The sequence below is a fragment of the Ruditapes philippinarum genome, unplaced genomic scaffold (assembly GCF_026571515.1).
Source record: "Ruditapes philippinarum isolate M1 unplaced genomic scaffold, ASM2657151v2 ctg10512_1_1_1_1, whole genome shotgun sequence".
In the NCBI taxonomy this organism is placed as follows: domain Eukaryota; kingdom Metazoa; phylum Mollusca; class Bivalvia; order Venerida; family Veneridae; genus Ruditapes; species Ruditapes philippinarum.
In genome coordinates this window covers 1-22,320 of record NW_026851628.1, presented here as the reverse complement: position 1 = coordinate 22,320, position 22,320 = coordinate 1, and the positions used below count along the sequence as shown (strand labels likewise).

The following is a 22,320-nucleotide window of genomic DNA, read 5'->3' as shown; positions in this document are numbered from 1 at the left end:
AGGTTAATTATCATTCTGCAAAAAGTCAGAACAGACACGGTGATAATGCATTTTTAGTGTTAAGTTTACCGGATTTTATCCTTTATTTGACTGTGATGCAAACCAGATAATTTTTAAGTCACATAAATATATTTTAAATAGTGATTTTTTTTCAAAATCTTTAAAGAAAGTGAAATAACACACATTTTATCCGGTTCCTCGTAACACCTGTTAATATTTTTAATGCAAGTCACACTAATTGTCATTTCTCAAAATCAATAAACATTGATGAGATCGGTATATATAAAAGTTACTTAAATTACGATTTTCATAATTGTACGTGATTAACTATGTCATGGTACTGAAACGTCCCTGTTGAATGATATTATAGATGGAAACAAACAACCGTGTCGCGTGTCAATCTGTCTGGCCAATCCAATACACATTGTGTAATATTATGTAATACAGGGGTAATAAAATTTAATCTTTAACACGCTACTGTTTAAATTTAAATAACAGATGAAAAATGAAAAAGTCGTCTAATGATACCTTAAACAGACAACTTTTGTGTGCGCCTTTTGACCATTGGATTATTAGTCCCGCATATTTATTATATCTGTTATAAAGTTTTGAGTACTTACCGCTTTAAGTCATCCAAAAATTACTGTTTTCTGGTTGACATAACATGAAATCACGACTATAAAAGCCTAAAAATATCACAATTTTCTCAATATTACTGCGCTTTTGCCCTACGCAGAATGCATGCGCGAAATGCAACATCGGTTACTATGGAAGAATCGTATTGTAAAAAGGTCTATAAGCAATTTTATCATAATCAATTTCCTATCCGACTTTAACGTTGTTAAATTGTAAGATTTTGTTTGAAAGTCATTTTTCACAAAACTATCAGAAATCGGAGATTCTCTTTTTTTATCATATCAAAATGTTGATTTTATTTTGTCTAACGGAGATTAAAACAAACAGGGATACAGCACATAACTTAGTCGGTAACTAGTACCCCATCCCAGAACACTTTACAACCCCACGAAAAAACAAAATGATATGAATAAAATCATTCAAAAATAATAAATATCATTTAAAAATCGAACCTACTGGTTATCCATAAAAACATACTATATATAATAACAAGTTATCCAAATTTTCGCTCGTTGCCGCGTGAAAATATGCTCAACCAGCTTCGATATTCTACATCATTGTTTTGAGCAATCTACAACTTAATTTGGAATAGATTACTCTTAAAGAAAATAGAACTAGAATCGTTGGGTTGTCCGAGAATGTCCCTAGTAAAAGATCTGGTTGCACTGTTGTAAAAATACCACGACTTAACACTCAAAACTTAAAGTTTCGCAGTGACATACATAATTGCGAGTTAACGGCGTTAAAAGATTATTAAAATCAATTAACATTCAAATCTTATACCCAAGCAAACCGTATCAAAACTGTTACGGACCTTTTTTGTAAGAAAGAAAAAAAAAACACGTCAAATTCTATTCCTAAGGTTGACATGTAAGCGAGACACAAGCAGGCATCTCATAGGTCAGAACCCTTCCCTCTGTAAAATGTTTGCTTACACATTTGTTAACTTATCTCTATAACTTAAAATGTTTACTGCTAAGCGCCGTCAGCCCCGCTAAGGTAATCAGTGGGAACGAGTTTTTCGGTCTGGCGCAATTTCATTAGCATAATTATTGAATTTATATAATGCTGCACGAATATCCTTTGCATTTGTCTAAGAGGGGGGAGGTTTAAAAATTATGCAATCGACGGTCTATATAGATTATATCAAACTCGCGACTATATAAATATGAACGAGATTACAAATGTGCAGCTCTATATATTTGAATATATTGTAAAGGGCAATAGTGCAATAAATAACAACGTCTCATAAATTGTAGCGGTAAAGTAAATGTTAGAATAATTTAAGTAGAAACACGATTACACCTTGACTTTTAACACATATACTGTATTAAGAACAAAGTAGTAATGTCCAAGTGAGTTCGCTATAAAAAAGAATGCAAGGAACACACACAGATTTTTTTAACAAAGTCGATTTCACAACTCATCATACAAAATAGAGGTAGAATGTTCAGCAGTTGATGTCTTAATTTAAGCAAACAACAATGAAAATGAGAAAATGCATATAAGAAAAGTTTGTTTTTATGAAAGGATAGTTTATAAAACTTCAACAAGCTACCGTATGAACAGTTTTTTCTAAATTTAAATGCCATACATGACGATACTAGATAAATAGGTAATCATTTTTTTCCGTTTTTACATCTTAAAGGAATTGATTAGGCTGTTTATTCAGTTTAAAAATATTCCCATATTTATTTTTAGAATGTGTCATAAGTAATGAATGGCATTAACTCAGCGGAATCCTCGTAATTTGCATCGCTATAGTTACTATTATAACTTGAAATTGACTACAATCGTCACAGGAGATACTCTCAGATGAAATTGAAGACGATATATGATTAAGTAATTGTCGCGGGGGGTCGAGCAGGTTCCTGTTTTAGCTCTAGACTTTCCGAGGATAGGAATATTCGGCGTTCTTTTAATTAGAAGCTGGAGGATTTTATGATGAAAATCCAAACTTTCCACATTCCAATAAAATTCTGAAGTCTTCAAAAATACAAACATGATTGGGAAGTATTACACTGTACCCTCAAACGGTTTTCATGCCTAGGATGTAACAAAAACAAGTGGCTATTTGCCCCGTGGTCGCGTTCTCGTGATCGAGCGTCTTTTAAAATGCTATGCAATACTACACGCGGAAGGTCGTATGACTATAACGAATGGGCTGCAAACGGTTGCATTGGTTGGAGTTACAAAAGCCGTTCTGCCATAACTTTTCTGAAATCAGAGGACATACAAATAGACGAATTGAAATCATCCACGTTTCCATCGCTCGTGGTGGTCCATTGGCGGTTTCAGGTTCACAGTATAACAGAACTGTCCAGACCTGTACATGAAAGCTGCGACAAGACTGGGTTTTAATATTCGGAACTATAACGGTGCTGATCAAGAGGGTTTCAATACAAGAATGCAATTAAACGTCAGAAATGGCGTTCGTGACGCAACTGGATTAGACGTTTCTTGGACGAATTGGTAAAAAGATCAAATCTTGATATTGTTATGAAACATTTGTCACAAAAGTTAATATCAAGAATACAAAGGCAGCTGAATGGTGTGTTTTACGTTAGAAAAAATGGTAAAAAGTCATAACGTCAGAAGCAAAAAAGAAGTCATTTTGTCGGCTGGTGCTAATCAATTTCGCCACAGATCTTATGCTATCCGGTGTAGGGGCCAGAGGAACATCTAAGTCTAATGGATATCCCAGTATTACTTGACCTCCCAGTTGGAAACAACTTGCAGGATCACCTGATGGCGTACATGTTAACTAAGATAAAAATAAACAAATTAGCTTGTCTGATGACCTCATGAACAGTTTCCCTCTGGACCCGATTGAGGTACTACTTATTTGGCACAGGACTCTTTCATAGCAGGATCTGAAGGTTCAGCGTTTTATTACAACGACCAGTCAAAACGTAGACAAGCAAGTGCAGACGTTCAGATCATGATATACAGTAAATATATAGCTGAAAATTGCTTTAACATAAAAGACAGTGTCGCTAAGGAATTTTTAGCAGAACATGGGAACATAGAGGGGTTCAACTTTATTGTTTCCATAAACAAATCCAAAGAGTCGAAGAACTGTATCGCCTTAAAAGTTCGGATCCGTTCGACTACCCCCTGATAGATCCTCAGTATCTCACGGACAAAAAGAGTATGTTGAAAATTTTATAGGAGGTATTCCGACTATGGAAAGGTTTATGCAAACAAAAACCATGAAAGAACTTGGTGTTGACATGAATCAAATGAAGTTGTCATTTTGTTCACAACACAAGTTCCGCTCCGATGATACTCGGGAATGTTTCGTGCGCCACCTAGCGATTACAGTATATCATCATTCATCCACGTGCAAAATGGGTGCTGATGAAGATGAAACTGCTGTTGTAGACTCAAAACTTCGGGTAAAGGGTATAAAAGGATTGCGAGTTGTAGATGCATCCGTATTTCCAACAGTGACATCGGGAAATATAAATGCCCCAGTGATAATGGTTGCCGAAAAAGCTGCTGATATGATACGCGGAATAGATTCTGTGAAAGATATTAGAGAAAAATGCTAAACGATATCTGAAACAATCGCAAGTTTAAAACAACAATATTTAGTAATTTATAAGCTTTCCAGAAAAGAGCAAGCGAAAGAGGAGGCGGATGTTTTATTTTGCCGTAAACGGTCGTTTATTTATTAGCATTGTTTTATTTAATTGATGAAAAGTTCTATGTATAAATAAAAAAGAAAGACATCTAGTGTAGTTATAAATGAAGGAAGAATATGACAAGATATATGTATTTATTTTGCTTTGATGTACTGTTAGTGTAAGTCATGAACAGAAGGTTAGTACAATATTAAAATGAATATTGTTTAAACATGCAATTATAATAAATATATATTTTATTTCATTTTATAAGTAACTATCTTCATTCAATGGCTATATTTATTAGTATATGTTATCTATATTACATTTTCCATGTACGAATATTATTTACCAAATTGCTATGCGATCTGCAAAGAAATCACAGGATTTCACATATTTCCTGTCATAATGTTAATCTGTAAACAAAACAAATAGTTACTATATGAGCCCTTTATTGTTGAAAATAATAAGTGGTGTTGTCACATTAAAAATTGAAACCACAATGTCCACATTGGCATGGCGCATGTTTCTTTCCATGAAAATAATTGTGACCATAAGTTCTAAAGTCGACCAGTTTTGTATGCATTTCGTTTAACCAGCTTTCTTTTCAATAATTTGATATTTTAACGTCTCACATTATACGTATTTATATGTACACTTTTACTTCTGCCATACGACGGGATTAATTTTGTATACATCTATCTGATATTAGTCAGATATTAAAGTTGCTATTATTGCGAGAAATCTGTCTGCTTTACAACTATCTTTCTCTTATTCTATGTAGTTTTTAACAACTATGATTATGTTCTTTAAACTACCACTAGGCCCATTCGTGCTCCAATCAAAATCACTTTTAAAATAAAAAATATTATACTTATTTGCGAAAGTAATGTTTAAACTAGAATTTGTAACAGAGATACCAACGTCTCCCACCTCGGAGAAGTTTTTTAATGAAGCATACAATTGTGCTATTTCAAAAGATTTTTGTATGGATCTCAGGACTTTCAGTTCAAAATTATGATCAATGCTAGATCTGCAAATGCAACAATTAAATTATTAAAGAAATAAAACGAAACACGAAATTTAAGAATATTTCATGTTAAGCTTTGACCTCTAAGTGTGACCTTGACCTTTGTGATAGGGATGCAGATGTTGACATGAATTATTATTATTATTATTATTAATATTGTTTACTATTTGTGCCAAGTATTTTCAAAATCCCATGAACTATGACGAAGTTATAGATCGGACACAAAATATACCATATAACAGACTATGTTAATCCTTTACCTCTAAGTGTGACTTTGTAGGTAGGGACCCATGTTTTGCGTCTGACGTCTTTTTATTGTGATTATTTATGCAAAGTATTTTTAAATCCCTTCATCTATGAAAAAGTTATGGACTGGACACAAAACAAATCCTATAACAGACTACGTAAATCTTTGACCTCTAAGTGTGATCCTGACCTTGGAGGTAGGGACACAGGTGTTACGCATGACATATCATCTTATTGTGACTATTTGTGCAAAGGTTTGTCAAAATCCCTTGATCTATTAAGAAGTTGTGGACGGGACACAAAATATACCATATAACAGACTCTGTTAACCTTTGACCTCTAAGTGTGACTCTGACCTTGAAGGTAGGGAAGCAGGTGTTGTACTTGACATATCGTTGTATTATTGTGACTATTTGTGCCAAGTTATTGGAAAGTTCTAGATCGGACACAAAATATACCCTATAACAGACTGTGTTAATCTTTGACCTTCAAGTGTGACCTTGACCTTGGAGGTAGGTGACCTGTTTTTGTGCATAACACATCGTCTCAATATTGTGAACAATTGTTGCAAATATTTACAAAATCCCTTTAAAGATAAGAAAGTAATGGACCGGATACGACATTTACCCTCAAATATACAATGTTGACCTTGAATGAGCAAGTGCAACATTGACCTCGGAGGTAGAGGTCTGGTTGTTGCATATGACAAATCGTCTTATTATAACAAACAAAACTGTGCCAAGTTGTTTCAAATTTCTTTGATAAATGACAAAGTTAAGGACCAGACACGAAAGTGTGACGGACGAACGGACGGAAAAACGGACGGACGGAGCCTATTTCTATACCCCCCTTTTTTCTTCGAAAAGGCGGGGGACAATAATATCCCATAACAATCGCCACATATAGCTTTTAGCGCCCTCATGCAATAACTGCGGGTAAAGGCTAAGGTCAAACATTCAAACAACTTGTTCGGATCTGATAGGATGTTGTTGGCAGTAAACGGTTCAAGAAACTTTGCCCTTGCACGAATGCTCACAATACCGAAATGGTTATCAAGCGCATGTACAACTTAATGCCAGTGACACATTTAGATAGAACGCAGACAGCACATCCAGCTTTTCTCAACTGCTCATCAATATATACGTAGAAATGAAGGCCATCATTATATAAATGTATTTGTAAGACATGCCATTTATTTTGAAGTTTTAACGTCATAGTACACATACATTAAAAGAATTTAAGTATATTTTGAATTAGTAAGTAATTAAGAATCTTTGATAGAATTGAAATAACATGACTTCCAAAGAAATCTTTACCAGCGTTTAGAAAAACACTTTGTGTGAATAAATGCTTTAAATTAGTATTTGTATCTTGACTATCAATAATGACTTCTTCACTTGAAACAAAAATCTTGGTTGGGTTTTAAGAATTTATCAATATTCTGAGAGCTAATAAAAATTCAGGATTATCAATTCTTGAAATTCAAATAATACTGTTTTTTTTTTTAGATTAAAGTTTGTTTAGCTAAAGAATATCTGAGGGCGAATTCACTTCCTGTAAAAAAATGAAAATATCCTAACCAGAGAGCACTTAACGAATAACTTAAAATACTTGTCATTGTTTATAGTATGATTTGCATGTATATTTTCTTATAACTTACATGTGATGTTCACTGGATTTTGGTAGACTTGGTCCGAAAATCATGGTTGCGCCTATGCTGATGCGCTACTGTAGCAGAAGGATAAAGTACATTGTTGAGATCAAAATCCTCTAAGTACTGCTTTTTAATTTTAAACCGCCTCTTATTTAAACTGTATGAATATATAACCGTGATATTTTTAACTTCTGAAATCCAATAACTTATTATTAAGAAAACATGCGTATGTTATACATATTATCGTTTCGATTGGGTCTAATATGTTTTACCAGATAATTAACTGGTAGTATATACCAATGTAATGAGTACTTGCATGTATATTGAACAGGCTATACACTATTCCCTATTCACAATCTTATGTAACTAACGAATCTTATCACAGATAAGAATGTGTAAAGATGCATTATCACACATATATTAAGTAACAAATTTCTTTAACTTAACAGAACAGAAATCTGGGATCGATTTTAGGCTGGTTTCATATGTATATACTGGTGGAGTAATAAAATAAATTTGACAGACATACACTGTTTGAAGGTAATATTATTATATAACCATGATATTGTAACAGGAACAGGAAAGCAAGGCTTCATTCCCTGAGACGGTAAGATGAACTTTTCATAAACACGTTTTATAAACGCTACAAATGTGCAGTATTATAAGTGTGCCCACTGCGATGCTTTAACGTCTCATCTAATGTAGCGGTATAGATTTTTTTCAACATTTGACGACTTCATAAAAGAAAATGAAAGTAGAACAAATGCCAATAATTGTCAATGATGGTTGTACTTTGTAAAGAGCCCGTAAGTCTTTAAACACCGAACATCAACAGTTTACATAGGTACATTCTATTCAGAAATTGACCTTTTTATAACAAAAATGAAAGTAAATCCTAAAATGTTTCCCTGTTATATAATTTTTATTATACTAAGACTTTATATTTAAATCAATATCTTCTTCGATCTTAAACATTTTGTAAAGATTTGCTTTGTCAACGATTTTACAGTTTAAAAGTTTCCAATCTTTGTTATTCAGAATGACATAAGATATGATGGCATTTACCGAGGGAATCGTCGTACTTTGCATCGCTATAGTCTACTACAATTGTTTTGTTAGAGTTAATGATTACAATCATCACAGGCACATTCTCTCAGATAAGATCGATGACGTATATGATTATGTTATTGTCGGCGGCGGGTCGGCCGGTTCTGTATTGGCTTCGAGACTTTCCGAAGATAGGAATATTCGCATTCTTTTAATAGAAGCAGGTGGATTTTACGATGAAAATCCAGACTTTCATATTCCAATTAACAGTCTAAAGCTCCAAAATACAAAACATGATTGGGAATATTACACTGTGCCTCAAAAGGTCTCATGTCTTGCATTAAATATGAACAGAAGTTTTGTACCTCGTGGACGAGTTCTAGGTGGATCGAGCGTTTTAAATTCCATGCAATACACACGTGGGAGCCGTTATGACTATGACCAATGGGCTGCAAACGGCTGCACCGGCTGGACTTACAAAAACGTTTTGCCTTACTTTTTGAAATCAGAAGACATTCAAATGGATGAATTAAAATCATCCGTGTACCATCACACTGGCGGCCCGATGGCAGTTTCAGGTTCCCTTGTAACAGAATTATCAGACCTGTACATGAAAGCTGGGCAAGAACTTGGTTTCAATATTACGGACTATAATGGTGCTGATCAAGAGGGTTTCAATAGAATTCAAATTTCTGTGAGAAACGGCGTTCGGGAAGCAACTGGACTAGCGTTCCTTGGAAGAATTGATAGAAGAGCAAATCTTGATATTGTTCTAGAAACATTTGTGACAAAAGTTGACATTAAGAACTCTTCAGCACTTGGTGTTTTTTACGTTAGAAATGGAAGAAAGTCGTATGTTGCAGCCAGAAAAGAAGTGATCTTGTCGGCGGGTGCGATAAACTCCCCACAAATCCTAATGCTATCTGGTGTAGGACCAAAAGAACATTTAGAGTCGATGAATATCCCAGTATTACTTAACCTTCCAGTTGGAAATAACATGCAGGATCACATGAAGGCTTTGATGTTAACTAAAATAAATAAATCTATAAGCTTGTCTGAAAACCTTTTGAATAGTTTCTGGTCTCGATTGAAGTATAATCTATTCGGCACGGGACCACTTTCTATCGTAGGGTCTGAGGGCTCAGTGTTCTATTACAACGACCAATCAAAACGCAAAAGAACAAGCGCAGACATTCAGGTAATGATATTTAGTAAATACATGGCGGAAAATTACTTTAACATTAAAGACAACTATGCTAAGGAGATTATTGCAGAACATGGAAACATTGAAGGTTTTAACTTTATTGTGTCCATAACAAATCCAAAGAGTCGAGGAACTGTACGCCTTAAAAGTTCGGATCCGTTTGACTACCCCCTGATAGATCCTCAGTATCTCACGGACAAAAGAGATGTTGGAGATTTTATTGGAGGTATACGATTATGGGAAAGATTTATGCAAACAAAAACCATGAAAGAACTTGGTGTTGACATGAATCAAATGAAGTTATCATTTTGTTCACAACACAAATTCAGCTCCGATGATTACTGGGAATGTTTCGTGCGCCACCTAGCGTTTACAGTACATCATCATTCTTGCACGTGCAAAATGGGCGCTGATGAAGATGAAACTGCTGTTGTAGACGTGAAACTTCGGGTAAAAGGTATTAAAGGATTGCGAGTTGTTGATGCATCCGTACTTCCCACAGTGACATCGGGAAATATAAATGCCCCTGTGATAATGGTTGCCGAAAAAAGCTGCTGATATGATCCGTAAGATAGATTCTGTGAAAGATATTAGAGAAAAATTACCAAACGATATCTGAAACAACAAAGGAAATTCATCAAAAATATCTTGAATTCAGATTGAAGCAAAATCGGATCGTAAATAGATAATTATTGATGTCTTCTTTATATATGAAAATCACAAAGATAAAATTTACGACACAGTGTGCAAAATAAGAAAGTATTTGTAGATTTGTTCCACATCTTCACATTAAATGATATATATATATATATTGATATGTATTCATCAAAGAAAGTAATGCCCTGAAATCGCCCTTCCGCTTTAAATGTTTAACATAGTTTAACCCCTAGGACAAAATAATTTGTACTGGTCTGATAACTTTTATATCTTAAAACAAGAAAACGTCAAACAACGTTATATTTGACTTTATTCATAACGAAATATTGAGGTGCACCATTAGTTTGTTCTGTCAAATTTATAACACATCGTCCTTGAAATCAAAACTTTGAAGAAAAAAATCCGTTTTTTTGTCCACATTCAACGTATTCATGTTATAATATATAATGTCTGAAAACAAAAAAAACTTGCTTGAAATAAAATGTCTTCCCCGATTTTTGTAAGCTCAAAGACAAGAGATTCACCTGTGCTGGGCATCTCTTTCATTCTCATATGTTGTATCTAGAATTTAACATCTGTAGGAGTGTTAATGTTCTTACGTAATCACATTATACACCATTTATCAAGTTTATTAAGATTTATATATTAACAAATATAAAAGGCATGGTTATATATCTTAGTTTTTCAAAATAAGGAAATCATAAGTATCGGGTCTCTCCTTAATTACTTGATATTGCTCTCTTGTTTTAAAACGATTAAAACATTTGCCCATTCCAATAGCAAGACGGTTAAGACATTTTATTTTCTTACCACCATAAAATAGTTATTTCTAAAAGAAATGAAAAGATTAAAATTTGCTTTTCTATGCATAAACAAAATATTTCCCCATAATTTCTCACAATCTTTTAGCCACCGGAAATCCAAATGTCAAAAGGACCGCTGATGTTCCTTAAAAACAAAGGAAAGAACATATAACCCATTTTAGTGGACAAATTCATTGATAAATGTCGCTTAAATAGGGTTTTAAAAATTGGTATTGCTCATACATGTATATAAGTATTTGGCATTGCAATCATATGAATATAACGAGGAAAAACAAATTGTACAGTTTTAAAGATTTTAATTGGTACTTTTTTGTATTGATAATAAAGGGTGGGGGGGAAGGGTTGGTGAGCAATAAAAAGAAATGAAAAGTTTCAATGTAGATTGAACTATGGATTTTCGTTATTTCCCGCCTTATCACATCAAAACGTATACATGCAACACCTGACTAAAATGGATGATTGCTGCTATGTTTACTTTGATTAGGGACTGTCGGTAGTCAATACAAGTATTAACTCATATCTGAGAGATTAAAATGACTGAAATACAAAATGAAGCATTATAATTTGCCTTCCGTTAACCACAATAAGGATGACATGTGTTTAATGCCCAATATAAGTGAATAATTAAATGAAAAAGATAGAAAAAGAACATTTTCTGACAGTGTGCATTTCAAATAGCTGGTAAGTGCCAAATTTGAACCGGTTTTATGTGAATGAATACTTTTGAGTGTTTTCCTACCTAACATAATTCACATGGTTTCTACTGATTACAGAAAACTGTCAAACTGATGTATATTGAGCTGAATTGCTGTGCACAAATGCCGCATGACCCCTAGTTTGCTGTAGCTGGAATAATTTAGGTTGGATGATACTATAAGCACAGGTGACTTTGATATGCTTGGAGTGTTAATAAAATTGCCACATGGACTATGTTTATATAGAACATATAGAGGAAATAATTGTGGTCTGAGGCCATCATGGAACATGCCTTTTTAGAGAAACCGGTCGTAGAATTTTAAACTATGCTCTTGCAAAATATATTCTTATGAGTACAGAAAATAAATACACATGCTATATCGCCAGGTCGAACTATGGTTTATATTTTGGATTTTTTTATGAATATCTTCCAAATTTTCCAATAATAATAATAATAATAATAATAATAATAATAATAATAATAATAAAAGAGCACCACCGATAATGCTAAAGGCGTTCGTTTAGTAGACGTGATACAACATTGAATTATTTTAGGCATAAAGGCAAGACGAAGAACTTCAACCGTTTTTGCTTTTGTATTTATAAACTGTTTTTAGATTAAATAATCTTTTCATATTTTCTAAATTTATCATTGTCTTGAAATATATGATCAACATGATACACGTATATATAAGATAATAAAACCACAATTGGGAACGGTTGGCCAAAAAATAAATAACAATAATTAACATTTATACCATATCTTGTTTGTACCATGTCATGTGAAATGAAACTATTATAGTTATTATTGCATTGTATACTCATGTAATTGTAAACAATTTTGAGGTATGTTCTGTTCTGTTCTGTATCTCACATTTCGTTACTTATTTGTGCAATTCTACGTAGATAAGAAAGCCATAGTGACCGTATTCAACTGTATTGATATATAGCACCAAAGTTTTTTCACTGATTCAAAAAGGGAAAAAACTCAACTTCTATATAGTTGAGTTTTTTCGCACCTTGTATATATCATTGTAGTTTTTTTTATCAGAGAGGCTCCAATAGGACAGGTGTAACTAACATTAAGAAAAAAATAATAATAATTACAAAAAGAAAAAGAAAGAAAATAAAATAAAATAAATTAATTAATTAATATAAACAAAGATAATTAATGGATTGAAACTTATTCTTATATAATCAAATACATCCGCTGAATGAATTATTTCCCTTGAAAAATTCCCTTTAATCTTGAATCAAAATTACTCCTTACAACCCGTTTCTAACATTGGATGTATCTAAGTTTTCAAGAGTTGTAAATTTGGTTTTCTATTTTTCTTGTTTTTTTTTTTTGCGGCAGCCTTTTTATAAATAGCTGTAGTGTGAAAAATATCCAAAAGTACTCTGGTATGATTTCATACCAAAACAGATTATTTGGCTTGTGCAGCAACTTTCTACGGAAGCGTCCTGGTATCATTTCATAATGTTCTATAAAAAATAAAGTTTCTATCAGAAAGTCCTACGTAGGACTTTTAAACATGTACATAAAGTTAGTTCCCTATTCCTTATTCCTTTTTCGAATAAGGAATAAGGAATCAGTTCCTTATTCCTTTTTCGAATAAGGAATAAGGAACTAGTTCCTGATTCCTTATTCAAATCTAAATAAGGAACATCAGAATAAGTATTTTTTTAAAATAAAATTTATACCTCATTCAAATTATTGCATAAAGAATCTGCATAAATTATTTTGAAAAAAATGTTAAAGTCGAATAAGGAATAGGGAACCAGTTCCTTATTCCTTATTCAACTCCGAATAAGGAACAGAAGTAAATACGTTAAGAAAGACACCAGTTGCAATTATTTTTGATAAATCTGCCTTAGAATTGCAAGGATCAATAATAAAAATCTTGAAATAAAGCATCTGCATAAAAATAGTTTTGAAAAAATGTTAAAGTCGAATAAGGAATAGGGAACCAGTTCCTTATTCCTTATTCAACTCCGAATAAGGAACAAAAGAAAATACGTAAAGAAAGACACCAGTTGCAGTTATTTTTGATAAATCTGCATTAGAATTGCAAGAATCAATCATTAAAATCATGAAATAAAGCATCTACATAATTTTTTTTTTGAAAAAATGTTAAAGTCGAATAAGGAATAGGGAACCAGTTCCTTATTCCTTATTCAACTCCGAATAAGGAACAGAAGGAAATACGTAAAGAAAAACACCAGTTGCAGTTATTTGTGATAAATATGCATAAGAATTGCAAGAATCAATCATTAAAATCATGAAATAAAGCATCTACATAATTTTATTTTCAAAAAAATGTTAAAATCGAATAAGGAATAGGGAACCAGTTCCTTATTCCTTATTCAACTCCGAATAAGGAACAGAAGGAAATACGTAAAGAAAGACACCAGTTGCAGTTATTTTAGATAAATCTGCATTAGAATTGCAAAGATCAATCATAAAAATCATGAAATAAAGCATTGGCATAAAAATATTTTGGAAAAAAAATGTTCAGGTTCTTTCGACTCCTAATAAGGAACAGAAGTAATTACGTAAAGAAAGACAGCAGTTGCAATTATTATTGATAAATCTGCATTAGAATTGCAAGGATCAATCATTTAAACAATGAAATAAAGCATCTACATAATTTTTTTGAAAAAAATGTTAAAGTCGAATAAGGAATAGGGAACCAGTTCCTTATTCCTTATTCAACTCCGAATAAGGAACAGAAGGAAATACGTAAAGAAAGACACCAGTTGCAGTTATTTTTGATAAATCTGCATTAGAATTGCAAAGATCAATCATAAAAATCATGAAATAAAGCATTGGCATAAAAATATTTTGGAAAAAAATGTTCAGGTTCTTTCGACTCCTAATAAGGAACAGAAGTAATTACGTAAAGAAACAGCAGTTGCAATTATTATTGATAAATCTGCATTAGAATTGCAAGGATCAATCATTTAAACAATGAAATAAAGCATCTACATAATTTTTTTGAAAAAATGTTAAAGTCGAATAAGGAATAGGGAATCAGTTCCTTATTCCTTATTCAACTTCGAATAAGGAACAGAGGGAAATACATAAAAAAAGACACCAGTTGCAGTTATTTTTTATAAATCTGCATTAGAATTGCAAGGATCAATCATAAAAATCATGAAATAAAGCATCTGCATAAAAAATATTTTGGAAAAAAAAATGTTCAGGTTCATTCGACTCCGAATAAGGAACAGAAGTTATTACGCAAAGAAAGACAGCAGTTGCAGTTATTTTTGATAAATCTGCATAAGAATTACAAGGATCAATGATTAAAATCATGAAATAAAGCATCTACATATTTTTTTTAAATGTTAAAGTCGAATAAGGAATATGGAACCAGTTCCTTATTCCTTATTCAACTCCGAATAAGGAACAGAAGTAATTACGTAAAGAAAGACAGCAGTTGCAGTTATTTTTGATAAATCTGCATAAGAATTGCAAGGATCAATCATTAAAATCATGAAATAAAGCATCTGCATAAAAATATTATGGAAAAAAAATGTTCAGGTTCATTCGACTCCGAATAAGGAACAGAAGTAATTACGCAAAGAAAGACAGCAGTTGCAGTTATTTTTGATAAATCTACATTAGAATTGCAAGGATCAATCATAAAAATCATGAAATAAAGCATCTGCATAAAAAATATTTTGGAAAAAAAAATGTTCAGGTTCATTCGACTCCGAATAAGGAACAGAAGTAATTACGCAAAGAAAGACAGCTGTTGCAGTTATTTTTGATAAATCTACATAAGAATTGCAAGGATCAATAATTAAAATCATGAAATAAAGCATGTACATATTTTTGTTAAAAAAAAGTTAAAGTCGAATAAGAAATAGGGAACCAGTTCCTCATTCATTATTCAACTCCGAATAAGGAACAGAAGAAAATATGTAAAGAAAGACACCAGTTGCAGTTATTTTGATAAATCTGCATAAGAATTGCAAGGATCAATTATAAAAATCATGAAATAAAGCATCTGCATAAAAATATTTTGGAAAAAAATGTTCAGGTTCATTCGACTCCGAATAAGGAACAGAAGTAATTACGTAAAGAAAGACAGCAGTTGCAGTTATTTCTGATAAATCTGCATGAGAATTGCAAGGATCAATCATTAAAATCATGAAATAAAGCACCTACATAATTTTTTTGAAAAAAAATGTTAAAGTCTAATAAGGAATAGGGAACCTGTTTCTTATTCCTTATTCAACTCCGAATAAGAAACAGAAGACAATACGCAAAATAGAGAAACTATTTTCAATTATTTCTGATAAATCTGCATAAGAATTGCATAGTTACATAATTTAAATCATTGCATAAAGCAGGCGCGTGTTAACATAATGAAAAAATGGTCAAGTCAAGTAAGAAATAAGGAAAAAGTTGTCAGCATACATGCATATTCTATATGGTTAAAACAACTTCTTTCTGCAAAGTTTAAACAAAAAGCTGTATTAGAACTTTGTTGTCCAAGTTTGTAACTTGGAAATTACCAGGGCATTTAGGGGCGTGTTATTAAAATTTCCTGATTTGTGTTTTTGATCTATTGAAATGATTAATTTTGTTTTCTGAAAACAGTACAAACTCGGAAGAGCATTACATTTTCGATGACTCCTTTAATAAACTCATTCAACATGAACACTTACGGAAGATCCTGTAATTTTCTTATTCTTTGATTATCAGTAATTAATGAACAAACAGTTCTTAGTTCATCTTGGATATTGTAGAATAAGGAAAAGGATATATTTTCTTAAATGATAAGAATAATAACAATAATCAACTTTTTTTAACCATTTATTCAATACATTTACATTAATTATAAAAATATGTCATAAAAAAATATCAAATCATATAAAGTATCATGCATTCACATTGCAAAAAACGCATACTGTAGTTTTTGACGCTAATAACTTTATGTGTTTTCGAAGTTAATTTGAAAACAAAAACAAGTGTAAAACACACAAAAAATGGGGTAGGCTATGAGAAGGGAGAGGTGTGTGCCTACGCAACAAAGAAGTTAATGTGACCAGATCATGGCTGGGGTCCAATGCAGGAGTGGGTAGAGTATTACCTTCCATCCCATGTAAGTAAATAGTAAAGTTCTAGACTTTGTGTTTCCAATTTATAAGTCTATGCATTACCAAGTGCCCCTAGGGTGCAGCTTATTTTTATCCGAAGTGCATAATATGAACATTCTTGGAAGAGGTCCTTTTGAAGACGCCTCACATCAAAATACAAAGTTCTGTTTAAATCGGAAGTCTCAAGTACAATACAAGTCTCAAGGGCGGGGCCGACTTTAACCTTGGATTTAGATTTGAAGCATCTTGATCTACACACCAACATATCTAATAAGCCTTACGATTTATGACTAATCAGAATCATCAACCATTGTATTTTTTTCTACGACAACAGGCGTACAATGAAGGTTAGCTAATGCACTGCATTTCTGGCCATTCTCTTCTTTATTCCCAATATAAACTAAATGCATTTAATAGTTTAAAAGTTGTGTCTACAGCAAGCAAAATATACTTAGCTGTGAATGTGAGAAAACTAGTCAAGAAGAGTTATGGTTTTATGCACTGCACTGACTTTGAATATCAGTCATCATTTTATGAAATTATAAGTTAATCTCTTCATAAGTTTTTGAATCATTCTCCGGACAAAGTCTGACAAGCATTAAAAACATAATATAGAGAGATAATTGTAAAATGCGGCAAAGCAGTTATAATTTTTCAACACTGCACTCCATGTATACACTCTTCACAAATATGTTAAGAATAAACTAAATCCTATACATAAATTTAGAGTTATGCTTTTAAAAAGCATTAAAACATAATAACCCATATAAAGGGAAATAACTAACTAAAATGGCACCTAGAGTTATGGCTCTTTAACAACGCACTTTCTGTCATTCACCTCTATTTATGCGCCAAATATCAACTAAATGCTTTCATAGTTAAGGAGATTTGCTCCGGGCAATCAATAATCATGAAACCTATAAACCCATCTGGATGTTTAGGCAAAAGTCTGTCGAGCAAACTCTTGTATGTTTGTCTGTCATTAAAACAAAACATCAATTTGATGTTTCAGAGACACAACTTACTATGGTAAGCTACTTTATAACCATTACATTAATATTTAATCAGAAAAAAAGTGTTATCCTTTAATGACATTTATTTGAAAATGTGAAAAGAAATAAAAGCTTCTCTCAAAAGTCTATATTATCATACAGACAATCAAGCATTTACATCCAAATGCTTTGAATTACAGCTTTCATATGTTATAATTTCTAATCTTTAGAATTGAGGTAAGCATAATTCAAGTATTTTTTACTTACAATAATATAAGTTAATGAAATTAGAAATAGACAAGGTTAATGACGTTGATCAATCTACAGTTGTTATAAAGTCGTTATATTACGATTTATAGGAACACGTTTCTGACAGTAATAACATGAAAAATATATCCAAAAGTACACATTTTTACATCCGTTTAACTAGCTATCTATCTAGCTAAAATTGCTATCAAGAAAATGACGTTTGCTTACACGCCACCATTGTTGCTCTTATGTGCTAAATAAGATTCCAAATTGTATGATTGATCATCGCAAGTTTAATGCTGATTTCTCAGAAATAATTGCAACCGGTTTCTTTCCTTGGGCATATTCTTCTGTTCCTTATTTGAGTTAAATAAGGAATACGGAACTGGTTCCCTATTCCTATATTTGACTTTGACATTTATTTCAAAATATTTTTTATGCAGATACTTTATGAAATGATTACATGTATAATGATTTATCCTTGTAATTCTAATACAAAGTTATCAAAAATAATCGCAACTGGTGTCTTTATTTACGTATTTTCTTCTGTTCCTTATTCGGAGTTGAATAAGGAATAAGGAACTGGTTCCCTATTCCTTATTCGACTTTAACATTTTTTTTTAAATTATGTAGATGCTTTATTTCATGATTTTAATGATTGATCCTTGCAATTCTTATGCAGATTTATCAAAAAAAAAAACTGCAACTGCTGTCTTTCTTTACGTAATTACTTCTGTTCCTTATTCGGAGTCGAATGAACCTGAACATTTTTTTTCCAAAATATTTTTATGCAGATGCTTTATTTCATGATTTTTATGATTGATCCTTGCAATTCCTATCCATATTTATCAAAAATAACTGCAACTGGTGTCTTTCTTTACGTATTTCCTTCTGTTCCTTATTCGGAGTTGAGTAAGGAATAAGGAACTGGTTCCCTATTCCTTATTCGACTTTAACATATTTTTTCAAATACATTATGTAGATGCTTTATTTCATGATTTTAATGATTGATTCTTGCAATTCTTATGCATATTTATCAAAAATTACTGCAACTGGTGTCTTTCTTTACGTATTTCCTTCTGTTCCTTATTCGGAGTTGAATAAGGAATAAGGAACTGGTTCCCTATTCCTTCTTCGACTTTAACATTTAAAAAAAAAAATTATGTAGATGCTTTATTTCATGATTTTAATCATTGATCCTTGTAATTCTTATGCATATTTATCAAAAATAACTGCAACTGCTGTCTTTCTTTACGTAATAACTTCTGTTCCTTATTCGGAGTCGAATGAACCTGAACATTTTTTTTCCAAAATATTTTTTATGCAGATGCTTTATTTCATGATTTTTATGATTGATCCTTGCAATTCTAATGCAGATTTATAAAAAATAACTGCAACTGGTGTCTTTCTTTACGTATTTCCTTCTGTTCCTTATTCGGAGTTGAATAAGGAATAAGGAACTGATTCCCTATTCCTTATTCGACTTTAACATTTTTTTCAAAAAAAATATGTAGATGCTTTATTTCATTGTTTAAATGATTGATCCTTGCAATTCTAATGCAGATTAATCAATAATAATTGCATCTGCTGTCTTTCTTTACGTAATTACTTCTGTTCCTTATTAGGAGTCGAAAGAACCTGAACATTTTTTTCCAAATTATATTTATGCCAATGCTTTATTTCATGATTTTTTATGATTGATCTTTGCAATTCTAATGCAGATTTATCAAAAATAACTGCAACTGGTGTCTTTCTTCACGTAATAACTTCTGTTCCTTATTCGGAGTCGAATGAACCTGAACATTTTTTTTTTTCCAAAATATTTTTTTATGCAGATGCTTTATTTCATGATTTTTATGATTGATCCTTGCAATTTTTATGCAGATTTATCAGAAATAATTGAAAATATTGTCTTTCTTTACGTATTTCCTTCTGCTCCTATTAGGAGTTGAATAAGGAATAAGGAACTGATTCCCCATTCATTTTTCGACTTTAACATTGTTTTCCAAAAATTTTTGTAGATGCTTTATTTCATTGTTTAAATGATTGATCCTTGCAATTCTAATGCAGATTTATCAATAATAATTGCAACTGCTGTCTTTCTTTACGTAATTACTTCTGTTCCTTATTAGTAGTCGAAAGAAGCTGAACATTTTTTTTCCAAAATATTTTTATGCCAATGCTTTATTTCATGATTTTTATGATTGATCTTTGCAATTCTTATGCAGATTTATCAAAAATAACTGCAACTGGTGTCTTTCTTTACGTATTTCCTTCTGTTCCTTATTCGGAGTTGAATAAGGAATAAGGAACTGGTTCCATATTCCTTATTCGATTTTAACATTTTTTTCAAAAAAAATTATGTAGATGCTTTATTTCATGATTTTAATGATTGATTCTTGCAATTCTTATGCATATTTATCAAAAAAAACTGCAACTGGTGTCTTTCTTTACGTATTTCCTTCTGTTCCTTATTCGGAATTGAATAAGGAATAAGGATCTGGTTCCCTATTCCTTATTCGACTTTAACATTTTTTTTCAAAATAATTGATGCAGATTCTTTATGCAATGATTTGAATGAGGTATAAATTTTATTTTAAATAAATACTTATTCTGCTGTTCCTTATTTAGATTTGAATAAAGAATCAGGAACTAGTTCCCTATTCCTTATTCGAAAAAGGAATAAGGAACTGATTCCTTATTCCTTATTCGAAAAAGGAATAAGGAATAGGGAACTAACTTTATGTACATCCCATACCCTAGGACTTTTTAACTCCTACGCACAAAAAAGTCCTTCGTTGGAGTTAAAAAGTCCTACGTTAGATTTAAAAAAGTCCTACGTAGGAGTTTTAATCTCCTAATTAGACTTTTAAATCTCCTACGTAGGAGTTATGAAGTCCTACGTAGCAGTTTTAAAACTCATAATTATTGCTTTTTTCTTCTAGGTTAGAGGTTTAAATGACTTTTTGAGTTTAAAACTCCTAAATAGGCTTTTTTTTAAATCTCCTACAAAGGAGTAAAAAGTCCTACGTAGGAGTTTAAAAGTCCTACGTAGGACTTTTAAACTCATAATTAGTTTTTTGTATCTCCAACGTAGGAGTTATAAACACATAATTAGGTTAAATATTTTCATAGAACATTATGAATTGGCACCAGGACGCTTCCGTGAATTTCGCTTTTGCTTTAAATAAATAACAAGATGGTACCAACGTTCGTATGACCGTATTAGACAGCCATTTTTAAAGACGATTATTTCGGTTTTCGATTGATTTATATATGATCTATTTTCTATCACATAAAGATTAGTAATAAGCCATAAATGTTCGCAAAAACGGGAAAAATGACATGGTTCCCTGGTCAAGGCAGTTTTAAGGGCGAACATTCTCCAAGTCATTAGGAAAGTGAATGGTTTCGGACAAAAAAAGTTTCATAACAATTGCTATTACAACTGCATGGATAGAATCAAAGACTTAGGTTTACATTTCAATCAGTAAAATTATAAATTAGGATCAATTAACCACCAATTTTAAATGTCAATTACATCATACGTGATATTGGGCGTGTAATGTTTTATAGTTATATACTCAGGGCAAATTATCTTCAATTAAACAAATTGGCTTAACAAATGAACAATGCGAATCTTTTTGCAGAGAAAAAACCTGTTTCAAGAAATATTTTATTCTTTTATAATTATATAGATTATTGTATATTATATATTAGATTATTATAATATATATTATAATTTCTATATAAAATAATTAATTTTTATTCCTATGAGTTAGTGAAGTCATAATGGGACGCCATTTCATTTGCAGACTAGAATCCTGGTAATGAGTTTATAAAAAAGTAGTTTGGCGAATTATTTCACAATCTGCAAAGAAGCACAATAAAAAACCCACTTTTTGTGCAATAAAAAGGAAAACAAGAAACAATTAAAATCCCCGAATTATACTCGCAAGATAGGGTTTTAGTAAAACTCACAATAACGGTATTGATAAGAAACTATATATTTTGCAAAAGGGTTCTTAATTTCCATTTATTTGTAGTTTTAATAATATTTTACAAATATCTTGCCAGATAATGGAAAAAAATTAAAGATCATAGACAATATGGGTGCGGACATCGACGTGTCTAGAAATAAAAATAAAACATTTGAGCCGCGTCACGACAAAACCCCAAACATAATGGGTTTTGCGACCAGCATGGATCCAGACCAGCCTGCGCATCGCGCAGTCTGATCAGGATCCATGCTTTTCGCTTTCTAACTCTTAATATGTAAAGAAAAAACTGATAGCGAACAGTATGGATCCTGATTAGACTGCGCGGATGGCAGGCTGGTCTGGATCC

General features: G+C 31.9%; 2 protein-coding genes across 3 annotated transcripts; both read left to right on the top strand.

Annotated features, from left to right (window-relative positions):
* Positions 1-3,856: 3,856 nt before the first annotated feature.
* LOC132718368 (choline dehydrogenase, mitochondrial-like) lies at positions 3,857-4,484 on the top strand. The gene has a single exon (XM_060702097.1). It carries the CDS (start codon positions 3,870-3,872, stop codon positions 4,188-4,190), a length of 321 nt encoding a protein of 106 aa, XP_060558080.1. The 5' UTR covers positions 3,857-3,869; the 3' UTR covers positions 4,191-4,484.
* A 3,125-nt stretch (positions 4,485-7,609) lies between these two features.
* On the top strand, positions 7,610-10,252 carry LOC132718230 (glucose dehydrogenase [FAD, quinone]-like). Of its 2 annotated transcripts, none has more exons than XM_060701914.1 (2): positions 7,610-7,799; positions 8,231-10,252. In XM_060701914.1, exon 2 carries the CDS (start codon positions 8,244-8,246, stop codon positions 9,999-10,001), a length of 1,758 nt encoding a protein of 585 aa, XP_060557897.1. In that variant the 5' UTR covers positions 7,610-7,799; positions 8,231-8,243; the 3' UTR covers positions 10,002-10,252. The 2 variants fall into 2 exon arrangements, with proteins under 2 accessions (XP_060557897.1, XP_060557979.1); XM_060701996.1 differs by having other exon boundaries at positions 7,622-7,732.
* The last annotated feature ends 12,068 nt before the right edge of the window (positions 10,253-22,320 follow it).